Source organism: Aegilops tauschii, chromosome 2 (genome assembly GCF_002575655.3).
Source record: "Aegilops tauschii subsp. strangulata cultivar AL8/78 chromosome 2, Aet v6.0, whole genome shotgun sequence".
NCBI classification, from domain to species: domain Eukaryota; kingdom Viridiplantae; phylum Streptophyta; class Magnoliopsida; order Poales; family Poaceae; genus Aegilops; species Aegilops tauschii.
Window position 1 is genome coordinate 599,621,482 of NC_053036.3, and position 12,699 is coordinate 599,634,180.

At 48.9% G+C, this 12,699-nt stretch overlaps 1 protein-coding gene across 1 annotated transcript; it reads left to right on the plus strand.

Annotated features, from left to right (window-relative positions):
* Positions 1 to 10,680: 10,680 nt before the first annotated feature.
* LOC109775710 (uncharacterized) lies at positions 10,681 to 11,592 on the plus strand. Its single transcript, XM_020334418.4, has one exon. It carries the CDS (start codon positions 10,957 to 10,959, stop codon positions 11,404 to 11,406), a length of 450 nt encoding a protein of 149 aa, XP_020190007.1. The 5' UTR covers positions 10,681 to 10,956; the 3' UTR covers positions 11,407 to 11,592.
* Positions 11,593 to 12,699: the final 1,107 nt, after the last annotated feature.

A 12,699-nucleotide genomic window follows, 5' to 3' on the forward strand; every position in this document is an offset into this window, starting at 1 on the left:
AAACGAACTACACGATCTTGTGCTAGGCTTAGGATTGGGTCTTGTCCATCACATCATTCTCCTAATGATGTGATCCCGTTATCAACGACATCCAATGTCCATGGTCAGGAAACCGTAACCATCTATTGATCAACGAGCTAGTCAACTAGAGGCTTACTAGGGACATGGTGTTGTCTATGTATCCACACATGCATCTGAGTTTCCTATCAATACAATTCTAGCATGGATAATAAACGATTATCATGAACAAGGAAATATAATAATAACCTATTTATTATTGCCTCTAGGGCATATTTCCAACACTTGCAATGTCATTTCGTCGATTTGTGTCGCACCTTTTCTTCTTGGACATCCTGAGTCTGTGGTATCATGACACCAATCGGATCTGAAATCTCGGTCAGATATGATGGTGGGGACAACTTTCCAGGAGTTATGATGTTGGTCCTTTGATGACCCAGTAATATGATGTCATGCCTAGCACCCCTGGCTGGAGGACCTATCATTATAATTTCTTTTGCAAGGATAACCATTCTTCCTGGAGGAAATTGTAGGACTTATTTTATAAGTTGCTCCTGATGGATCATTTGTGTATCCAAAGTCCGGCCCTTGATTGAAACACCATATCATTGCCACCTCGAAGCATGACTATGATACCCTGTTCATCAACAAGAACATTGGAGGCGCGATGCTAAATGTTTCTTAGTCAGTTATCCAAACACCGTTGTATGGGTAACATCTTGATTAATCCTTGCCTCTTATCTGAATGGTTGGGTACTTGCTCTCCTACCCTGTATGCCATGTTCTGCTTGTCCTTGAGAAGGATATACCCCTAAAATGTGTTTAAACACATTTTCCTTTCCATTGTTCTGTTTAACCTGGTAATCATATTTTCCTTTCCATTGTTTGGGTTAACCTTTCTTGTGATCTATATGATCTAAGCAGTAATATTCTCCTGCTTTTGTAAACACCTCGGTGTACAATTCTGTCAGAAAGAATCTGTTACTTTTGTTGATGACATTCTAGTAACCACCGATGGGCGAGAACTTTGCCTATTGGTCCGCCTTGTTCAACGAGCAGGAAAATGGTTCTCTTCGTCCCTCGCCCTTGGAATCGATGTTGTTGTCGACATAACTGATAGGCTATCCTCTGACATGCCTTGCTTACATGATCGTGTAAGACGCCATCGCCTTCCTACTTTTAACCAACATGGTGGGCCCATAACCCATAGGTCCACTGGATCGAAACCTGACTCTTCTTTATAACCCGGATTCTAATGTATCCTTTGCACCTGGCTTCGTAGGTGATTCACGAGCTGAATGCTATACCATTATTCATCCTGGAATCAAACACATTGTTATTCTCGTTGTTCAAACCCCCATTCTAGCTTCTGTCTAGTCATCGAATGATTGCCTACTCGTTTGAAACTTTGGTACCATCGTATATTGCACTCAACGAATTCACTGAAATACAACTCGTGGGGTACCTTGTGTATTTCCCATTGAGTTCACCGTCAGATGCCCAGCTTTGTGGATATGCGTTCTTCCGGAGTTTCCCCCCTTGGTCACGTTCGTAGGACGATGGAGATCCCGAAGAAAGGATGATGACTGGATCATGGTGACTTGAAACAGAGAAATGAAGACATCAACGAAAGGGATCAACCTCTTCGAAAGGGTAGCCAAGACCGAGAAGACTCGTTAGGTTTTTCGCTACCAACACCTTCCCCCCTTACTCCATCGCTTAAATCTCGGGACGAGATTTCTTGTAGTGGAGGAGATTTGTGACGCCCGGATAATTAGGCTACAGTAAAACTTCGCTAATGATGCCACGCCACCTCCGTTACTGTTGCTAATCTCGCGTTGGGTCAAAACTGTTCAGATTCATTTTTATATTTTTGTCAAGCATCAAAAAATTTCAAACACTAAAACTAAAATGTTCGGAGTGTGCAGTTAAATGCCTAGGTAATTATAGTGCGGAACACACATTTTTAGAAAATGCCTAAATACGTTGGAATGAAATAAAACAGTAAAAGAAATAATTAAAAGAATAAGACAAACCAAAAAAATAAAAACAGAATAAAGGCCCCCCCTCCCGCTGGGCCTTTTCGCCCAGCTGGCCATCCACGCGGACTCGAGCCGCCCGAATGGGCCGGCCAAGCCGGCCACTTCCCCCCACTCCTCCTTATCCCCTCACCCACCAAAACCCTAACCTACCCCACTCCCCACTCGCCCCCTCCCACTCCCACACGTCTCTCCTCCAACCCCCCATCGATCCCGATCTAGATCCGGAAAAGGGAGGGCTCGAACGCCACCGCCGCCGCAGGGACAGCGCTGCCGCCGCTGCAGGGACCACACCGCCGCCGCCTAGGACCTCCTCGCCGGCCTGCCTCCTCCACGCCGATGTCGTCCCCATCCACCTCCTCGACCCCCGCTGCCCGTAGCCCTACATTCCCGCGGTGAGGCACGGCCTCCACTCCCTCCTCTATGTCTCCCTCGCACGCCGTTAGCCGTGGCCACGCGCCGCCGTGACCCCGACCACTGCTCCGCCCGCACGACCCCGCCACCACCTCCACTGTTGCAGCCTACCCTGCGTCCCGCATCACCACCGAACCGCTCACCCACTCCGGCCGCGCTCTGGCCGCGCTTGAGCGTGCCCCCGCGCTGGCCCACGCCGTCCTGGCCTCACCTCTGCCTCGCCGCGCAATCACGCGCCGCGCCGCCCGCTGTGCCGCTTCTGCCTTCCCCCGCACGGCCCTCCCCCAGCACCTGCAGTCGCCCGCGCCGCGCGCGCCTGCTGCTGCTGCGGGCTTGGCTCCTGTGCTGCTAGCGCCGCCACCGCTGCTCTGTCACCCGCAGCTGCCAGCCTCGCCCATCCGCCTGGCCATGCTCGCCCGCGCCGCTTGAGCTTCCTGCGCGCGCTCGCCGCAGCTGCTGACGCTGCCGCCGCCCCTGCTAGTACTGCGCGTGCCCGCCGGAACCCCCGCCGCGCCTCAACCACTGCTCCCCTCGCGCCGCCACTCCGCCGGCCGCCACGGCCACCACCACTTCCCCCTGGCCGGAGCCTCGCCGCGCCCCGGCGGCCTTCGTCCGCCGTGCCCCCTCGCCAGTCCCGTTCGGGCGGACGCCCGACGCCCGGCGCCCATTGCGCCCGACCCACTTTGGCCTATGGGCCAATGACCACTGGGCCAGTGCCCCCCTGGCCCTATGACATGTGGGGCCCCACCCCCCAGAACGATTTTTATAAAAATAAAAAATAAAAATAATGAAAATAATAACAATATTAATTAATTAATTAACTAAATTAATTAACTTAATTATTCATAATTAGATTAATCTAATCACTAATTAACCTAATTAATTGTTAGTTAATTAATCAGTCAATGACATGCGGGACCCACACGTCAGTTTGACCAGTCAACACCTCTGTTGACTGCTGATGTCATGCTGACGTCATCATGTACTGTTCTGGATAATGTTGAATTAAATTAATTAAACAAATTTTAAAAATGATTTAAAACTTTAGAAAATCATATAAAATAAACCGTAGCTCAGATGAAAATACTTTCTACAAGAAAGTTGCTTAGAACGATGAGGCGAATCCAGATACGCAGCCCGTTCGTCCGCCACACATCCCTAACACATCGAACTCGCAACTTTCCCCCTCCGGTTCATTTGTCCAAAAACGTGAAACACCGGGGATACTTTCCCGGATGTTTCCCCCTTCGCCGGTATCACCTACTACCGCGATTGGGCACACCTAGCATCACGCTTTTTCATGTCATGCATCGTCATGCATTTGTTTGCATTGTATTTATTGTTTCTTCCCCCTCTTCTCTCGCTAGACACCGAGACCGACGCCGCTGCTACCCAGTACGACTACGGTGTTGACGACCCCTCCTTCTCGGCTGAGCTTCCAGGCAAGCCCCCCCCCCTTGATCACCAGATATCGCCTATTCTTCTCTGTACTGCTTGCATTAGAGTAGTGTAGCATGTTACTGCTTTCCGTTAATCCTACCCTGATGCATAGCCTGTCTTTGCTACTACTGTTGTTACCTTTACCTGCAATCCTACATGCTTAGTATAGGATGCTAGTATTCCATCAGTGGCCCTACATTCTTGTCCGTCTGCCATGCTATACTATCGGGCCGTGATCACTCGGGAGGTGGTCACGGGTATATACTATATACTTTATACATGATACATGTGGTGACTAAAGTTGGGTCGGCTCGTGGAGTACCCGCGAGTGATTCACGGATTGGGGGCTGAAAGGACCTTTGTCCCGACGGCCCTCTGGGTGGATCTCTGTGGCGGAGCGACAGGGCAGGTTGAGACCGCCTAGGTGAGAGGTGGGCCTGGCCCTGGTCGGTGTCCGCGGTTACATCAATTAACACGCTTAACGAGATCTTGGTATTTGATCTGAGTCTGGCCATTTGGTCTATAAGCACTAACCAACTACGCGGGAACAGTTATGGGCACTCGACGTTGTGGTATCAACCGAAGCCTTCGTGACGTCAGCGACTGAGCGGCGCGCGCCAGATTGGACCGCGTAACGTGACTTCCTTTGTAATGGAGGTTGCTAGGTCTGCTTCCGGCCGCCCTCGCAACGTGCAGGTGTGCAATGGGCGATGGGCCCAGACCCCTGCGCCATAGGATTTAGACCGACGTGCTGACCTCTCTGTTGTGCCTAGGTAGGGCTGCGACGTGTTAATCTTCCGAGGCCGAGCATGACCCAGGAAAGTGTGTCCGGCCAAATGGGATCAAGCGTGTTGGGTTATGTGGTGCACCCCTGCAGGGAAGTTTATCTATTCGAATAGCCGTGTCCCTCGGTAAAAGGACGACCCGGAGTTGTACCTTGACCTTATGACAACTAGAACTAGATACTTAATAAAACACACCCTTCCAAGTGCCAGATATAACCCGGTGATCGCTCTCTAACAGGGCGATGAGGAGGGGATCGCCGGGTAGGATTATGCTATACGATGCTACTTGGTGAACTTACCATCTACTCTCTCCTACATGCTGCAAGATGGAGGTGGCCAGAAGTGTAGTCTTCGACAGGATTAACTATCCCCCTCTTATTCTGGCATTCTGCAGTTCAGTCCAACGATATGGCCCTTTACACATATACACATGCATATGTAGTGTAGCTCCTTGCTTGCGAGTACTTTGGATGAGTACTCACGGTTGCTTTTCTCCCTCTTTTCCCCCTTTCCCTTCTACCTGGTTGTCGCAACCAGATGCTGGAGCTCAGGAGCCAGACGCCACCGTCGACGATGACTCCTACTACACCGGAGGTGCCTACTACTACGTGCAGGCCACTGACGATGACCGGGAGTAGTTTAGGAGGATCCCAGGCAGGAGGCCTGCGCCTCTTTCGATATGTATCCCAGTTTGTGCTAGCCTTTTTAAGGCAAACTTGTTTAACTTATGCTGTACTCAGATATTGTTGCTTCCGCTGACTCGTCTATGATCGAGCACTTGTATTCGAGCCCTCGAGGTCCCTGGCTTGTATTATGATGCTTGTATGACTTATTTTATTTTTAGAGTTGTGTTGTGATATCTTCCCGTGAGTCCCTGATCTTGATCGTACACGTTTACGTGTATGATTAGTGTACGATTGAATCGGGGGCGTCACAACTTAGAGACCGAATACGTGATACCCTCTAACTTTTTTATTTTGCAATAGTTTGTTGCGAAATGTAGTCCAATGCGGAGACATTTGTAATTCCCATCAACCTATCACTAGGCATGATCTCTGTTAGAATTTTAAGTTTATGCAGTCAAAAAATTTTAATTGCGGATGATCTTTCCAGTAAGCGGCATCGTGTTTGTGCATATTCTCAACTAGGATGTTGTTAACTCTATAGAGGATATACGCGATGTAGTTTTTGAACTTTATCGGGTGTAACCAATTTCTTTATTCACTTGAACAAGTTTCAAATTGCAATGAGATTTCCAAAATTCAGCAATTTTGGTGGGTATCGAAAATTGTGCCTCGAACTTTAGACCGATTCTAAACGAAATTCATAACAAAATGATTTTTTTGGTAAAATAAGAAAATTAACTTAGACTTCTTTGATATAGTGCTGATGCAATCTTCAAATTTTCTAAATTTTTGGATATTTCTGCGAGCTGTGATTTTTTGTTATCCAAATTTAAATCTTGCTCGCCGGCAGGGACCCACCTCAAATGAAACCTCATGTGAAAATCTCTGACTTCTCTCTATCTCTTTGCCAATCTCGGCAAAACCATTCATTTGTCCTCTGCGCAAGGTTGTTGGCATCCTATGCGAGCAAGGCGTTCAGGTTCAATGTAACACGAATCTAGTCTAGGACACTAAATTGACGTAATTGTAGCCTGTGGGCACCTCGTGCCAAACGCTAAAAATTTGCAACATGCCGTGCGTTCCTTTTGGAAAGTCATCATGGAAGCCGTACGTGGCTGAGTCTTCTTAATGTGACCTTTCATGAGATTAAGAGGAAATTTGATCATGATTTGCATGTAACGTCAAGAAATAAAAATAAAACTTTTTGGAGCAACCGTCCAATCTGCGGGGGGAAAACCACTGGTACCCCGTGTCGGCATGTCCTGAATCTGGGTACATATGAACCCGCTTTACAAAAATGTATTTTAAACACGTTTTGAAATGTTGAAATATTCAAAACAAAATTCCGTGCATACATGTTTGCAAAAATATGTCTGTGGCACCACATTTTGTGAAAAAAGGTCTTCTTATTTTGTCTCCGTAAAAAAGACAAAATTTAATGCTTCTAAATAGCGTTACACGACACAATGTTTTGTCTTTTTTGCACAGGCCAGAAAAAAGTTGTTCTTCCATGAAACTTTCTGCACACACATAAAATATGAAGATGTTGGCATGCACTTTTTCCAGAATTTTTTGACATTTCAAAATATATTTTTCAAAGTGGGTTCATCCACCCACTTCTACGGTGTCTGATCTCCGGTTTTTTTATTAATGATAAATAATAGTGCTGTAATTCTGAAACTAGTAATGATAAGTTAGAATTTCAAAAAATAGGAAGGACGCCATCAATACTAGCGTCCAGACCTGCTCGCTGTTGCAAACCACGTCCACACCTGGACGCTATTCTTAGCAGCGTCCGTTGTTTGGTTCAACCTAGCCCAGAAAAGTCCTCGCCTTCGTCCAACCTAAGGGCAACTCCGACGCGGCAACCTAAATTGACGCAGATTTTGTTCGTTCTTTGTTCATTTGGATCGGTCAGCCGGATGTCAATTTCCGTTTTTGTCCGCCGGTCCGAAGATGCGAGCAACACGGACGAACATATTTCACATTTGCGCTGGATTTCAATTTTTTTTAAATAAAACAGCCAGCAGAAGTCCAATTTACATTAATTAAAACTAAAAAATATATTAAATGAAAGGATAAAAGAAACAGTTAGCGGCGGGCAGTAGATCTAGGCATCGTCATTTTCCTCCTCCTCCTTGGCCAGGTCGATGTATACTGGCGTCTCCATCCACGGGAACGCCTGCTGGATGGCTGGCAGCGTAGCCGCTTGCTGCGCCACCAACTGATGCTTCTCCTGCCGCTCGGCCTCCTCGTCTATCATGCCCACCCGCACGGGCGTGCATGATATACGATGGCAACGTGCTCGTCCACGACCATGATTGCCCAAGCAGCGGCCATGGCTCCTCCTCCATAGGCTCGGGCGCGAGCGGTGCTGGTGGCGGTGGGGGCATGTTAGCCTCCACTCTAGCCGCCGATTCAACCTGTGTGTGTGCAAGGCTAGGCCACTTTCCGAGCTCCTTGCGCTCGGCCTCCTCAATGGACCTCATTGTGGCCTCCTCGAGGGCCACAATGTAGGACTCCTAATCCTCGCCCCTTCACCATGACCGATGGTGATGGTGGACCAGCGAGCGCGCATGGTGCACGGGACGCATCCTTGAAGCACGACCGACAACGCTGGTCATGCTCAGTGGCGAACTACGCGTCCTAGTTCGGCGAATCCATCATGGACGCTGGGTCGCGGCGAAGGTCGTCCGGGAGTAGACACGATGATGGTGGATCTCCATCAGCTGCATGCGGCCTGAGTCCGGCACGGTCGGCACCAGAACCCTATCGAGGTTGAGATGCCACCCGTGCGGCAGGTTCACGTTGGGGTACGACACCGGCACACCATGCTTCCAAAAGTGCCGGCAGTGGTGCACTGACACATAGAGGCAAAAGCACGACAGCCGACTCAAGATCGACTTATCTGTTATCATAAACTAGCCAGTTACCAATTGTATTGCCCAAAAGTAACAACCTAGTCACATATATAATGTACGCTTGTAACCATTGAGTAAATTGTACACAAGACCAAACAAAGAAGATTCAACGAGGACATGGAACAACTCACATGCTCCAACCATAGGTCTAGTGGATGATCCTAATGATGAGTGAATGATCCTAATGACAAGCAGCTAGTGAGATGATGTTGCTCCTTTGATGATTGATGATGTCCTTGCTAGAGCTTGCTTACCACCTAGCAAGGTAAGAAGCGATGGCTGCAGATCGTATTAGAGTATATAGGTCATGAAATCTCTATCTATCAAAGTAAAACGACTCGGTTGAGCCCAATCAGAGCACCAATGAAAGGGCAATGACTGGACGCCATCCGTACTAGAGTCCAGACCTGGACGCCGTCCATACTAGCGTCCAGACCTGGACGCAGTTAGCAATGGAGTCCATCCTGGACGCTGTTATTCCTAGCGTCCTTCCTATTTTTATAATTTTCACCGGCCCTTTACCAGTTTCGGAATTACAGAATTATCATTTACTATTAATAAAAAATTCGGGTCTGATCTGGTAGAGCCTTGTGTTGGCATCGTACGACGCTACTTTGCTTTAAGGTGTGGTAGTGCCGACATGTGCAACCGCGTCCGTCCGTTCATGGTGGTCGCATGCTAGAGGACCTATTTGTAGTTTCTATCATTTTCGAGCTGGTTTGTACAGCAGGTGAAATTTCAATATAAAGTGGAGACCTTTTCGCAAAACGGAAAAAGGTTGCAATGTGTAGATTATCTCTCACACAGATAATTGGATATTCCCTCGTAGACTTATGGCAAAGACGTCTAGGGTTGTCTCTATCCCTCAATATAGTAAGATAACAACCCGATCAAAATCATGGGACTTCGCTTGCCTCCGAAGCAAGCAACGGAGGTGTACAAACAGATATGCACAAATGCAGGGAGGGTTCGTGTGAACTCACCTGTGCGTTTTCGTTGTTGTGAATAGCGTGAAAAGGAGAGAGGTCCAGGAGGGAAAAAAACAACGATTACATGATTGGTGTAAGGAATCGAATACTTATAATCGAATCAGTGGTTTTCTTCCACCTTCATTTTGCAGGAGTTTTTTTTTTTGCCAAATGAGGAGCAACGTGGAGACATTTCAAGTTCTCGTCAACCTATAACGGGTTGACTAAGTACATGATTAACATTAAAATGTAATCTTCAATTGTGCATGATCCTCCTACCAAGTGGCAATGTGTCTGTGCGTATCCTAAACTAGGACTCTTAACTCTCTCGAGAATATATATATAAAATGCGGTTTCACACTCTATTACGTGTAACCAATTTTTCTATTCACTCCCACAAGGTTTAGACTTTTGATAAAATTCAATTAAATTTGGTGGCACAAAAAAAAATCTCCACCTCATATATCACATTAAATCGAAGTTAAATCCAAAGCAAAATTTTATTTAAGTTCAGTGAAATTTCTTTGAAATAATTCAAAAACAGTTTTCTAATTTGGTAAAATTCAGATATTTTAGTGATGTCTAGAATATATGTATTTGTTACAGAAATTAAAAACCTTGGTTCCAAGTGGGGACCGCCTCAACTGCAAGTACGCGCGTGAGAATCTCTGCCCCCTCTCTCTTTGCCCACCTCGATTGGGTAGCAATGAGCCATTTCTCTATGTTTTTTGGCAAGGTTGTTGGCATCCAAGCAAGCAAGTAGGTGTTCCGGTTCAATGTTTACACAAATTTAGGCACTGGTGAACGGAAGTGCGGCATGTGGGCACTCGTGCCAAACGCCAAAAATATACAACTTGCCGTGCCTCGCTTTTGGCAAGCCACCATGGTAGACGTTAAGTTAATTAAGTTTTTCACGTCACCTTTCATGGGCTTAAGCGCCAATCAGATCTTGCTCTGCACGCCAAATATATCTGCCATCACCATCCATCCCAACTTTCTTTTTATCAACAAACACCACAATCCGCAGAAATGATGGTGGGAAAAGGCGAAAACCACCGGCTCCCAGCATGCATGCATGGGCCAATGTATCCTACGGCGTTGGCGGAGAAAAATAGGTCGACGTGGCAGCATATGCCGCGGCAAGTGTAAATTAATCCAAACTGCCTCTCGTCTCCCGCACGGATAATTGGATATGCTTTTCTTCTTGGAACCAACATACGGCTGGGACGGAGTTGGCGTTTTTAACTGGCTCTATCCCAAACCCAAGATAACCGAAATATATAAACCGCTACTAGATAACAAATCGATCAAAATCATGGGATTTCTTCCGTGGCAAACAAACAAAATAAAGTATAGGGTTTCGCTTGCCTCCGAAGCAACCGGACGTGTACAAATTACCCACAAATGCAGGGGAGGGTTCGAGCGAATTCCCTCTGAATTTTCGCCCTTGTCAATTGCCTGCGAAAGCGAGAGATCCCGGAGGAAATTCCTTGGCGCCCCCCAAAGTCTCCGGTCTTGGGAGGTTGCACGCGTAGTTTTGCTAGATATATATTCCACCCGCCTCCCTGATCGATCGCTCTCACGCCAATAGTTTAGTCGAACCGAACACCGAAGACTTTGACCCCGCGATCGGCGATCCCAACTGCCGCACCAGGTTTATTATCTCCCCGCCTCGCAAGGCGCAAGCTCTTCCCACAGCTTTCCTCCTAGCCAGCTCCGCCCTCTCCTTCCTCCAGCCGAAAGCAATGGTGAGGTTGGGGCCTCTGGCCGCGCAGCACGCGGGAGGGTTCGCCGACGACCTGAGGCTGGAGAGCCCCGCGGTGCTCGTGGCCTTCGCGGTCGTGGCGACGGTGGCGGTGGCGGCCGTGGCGGCCTTCGGCTGCGCCAAGGGAGCCAAGAAGCCGCGCCGGCAGGACAACAACAACAACGTCTACTACTACGGCCAGGGGTACCCGCCGCCGCCTCCCGCCGGGGCGTACGGCTACCCGGCGCAGCAGCCGCCCCCGGGCTACGCGTACCCGCCGCCCGTCGACGCTGGGAGGAAGCAGGGAGGGCGCATGGGGGCCGGCGCGGGGCTCGCCCTCGGAGCCGGCGCCGGCCTGGCCACCGGCGTCATCGTCGGCTCGGCGCTCAGCTCCGGGTGCGGAGGCGGAGGTGGGTGCGGCGGCGGGTGCGGTGGCGGCTGCGGCGGTTGACTTGATCGTACCACGAAGTGCTTATCGGCTTGCCTTGGTGTGCGTAGTGGTTAGGCAGTTGGGCTTTGATAATTGTATAGATACTGCTACTACAATACTGTCGCGTGTGATGATGGGCATGACTCTATGTCCACTTGTTTAATTATTACTACGTGATGAGTATATTGTGAAAGCAGCATTTGATTTGGGGCGTGCGTGCATGCCGTTCTTTTCGTTCCATGTAACAAATGATGATCAAGAATTCAAGATAGGCACTGCTACGCGTCGGCCGGCGGATCTTTTTAAAAGATCCGTCGCCTCGTCAGCCAGCGGATCTGATGGATTGGGTGGCCGATCATCACTTTCTACCATTGCAACACATATCATGTTACGAAACAGAAAACCGCAATATAGGTCAAGTTGCGGATTATTTTTGCAACAGAGCCCGTGTTATAGGTTTTTTTTTGCAACAAATGTCTTGTTACAGTTTTTTTGGCAACAAGGACCTTGTTGCCGAAATTCACTGCGCCGGACACGGAAACTCACGATGGACGCAGACACCGAGGAGAAACAGCCGGTGCCGGACAGCGAGCAGTAACACGCGGCGCCGGACAGCGAGCAGTAACACGCGGCGCCGGACAGCGAGCAGCAACACGCCGGCGTCGGATGCGGAAACTCATGGTGGATGCGGACGCCGGTGCTCCCCAGGATGGCGGATGCAGGTTGAGCTCGGGCGCACTATGATGGTCGGCGTTCATGGTGGAGGTGGGCGGCAGCGGCCGTGCCCACGCCTGCGACCTCGTCAGAGTTCTGCCTGAGCTCAAGCTTGATGGGGAGCTCAGGAGGAACACGGGTGTTGGCTGCTCTCATGGGATCTCAGATCTTGCAACACACCGGTTGTTGCGGGTGGGGGAGATTGCAACAACCACGCAGTTGCAAAAAACTAATCTAGGTATTTCTGATCCAACGGTCACGAAGGTGGCGGACACACGCGTGGTTATCCGTCGGATGATTCCAATCATTTTCATAGGACTATTCGACGGTCTTTGATTTGAACCAAAAAGCCTAGGTAGTGGCACGAGTAGGAGGCAAAAGCCTATCGTTAATTGTCCGCCACCACCAGGTAGCACTATTTCAGTTTCAACCGACGCAGACATTTTTGCCGACACTGACAAGGCCGGTATGGGTGTTGTTACGCTGAATCAAAGAGCGCAGTGTATTGCTACATGTACTGAACCGGCTTTTGTCCTTCGCCGTGCAGTCCCTTTGGCACAAGACCAAAGGGTTGACGTATGTGATTTTTGCCTCTGATTG

Coding starts and splice junctions, on each gene's coding strand:
- LOC109775710 (XM_020334418.4), top strand. CDS start 10,957: ATGGTGAGGTTGGGGCCTCTGGCCGCGCAGCACGCGGGAGGGTTCGCC.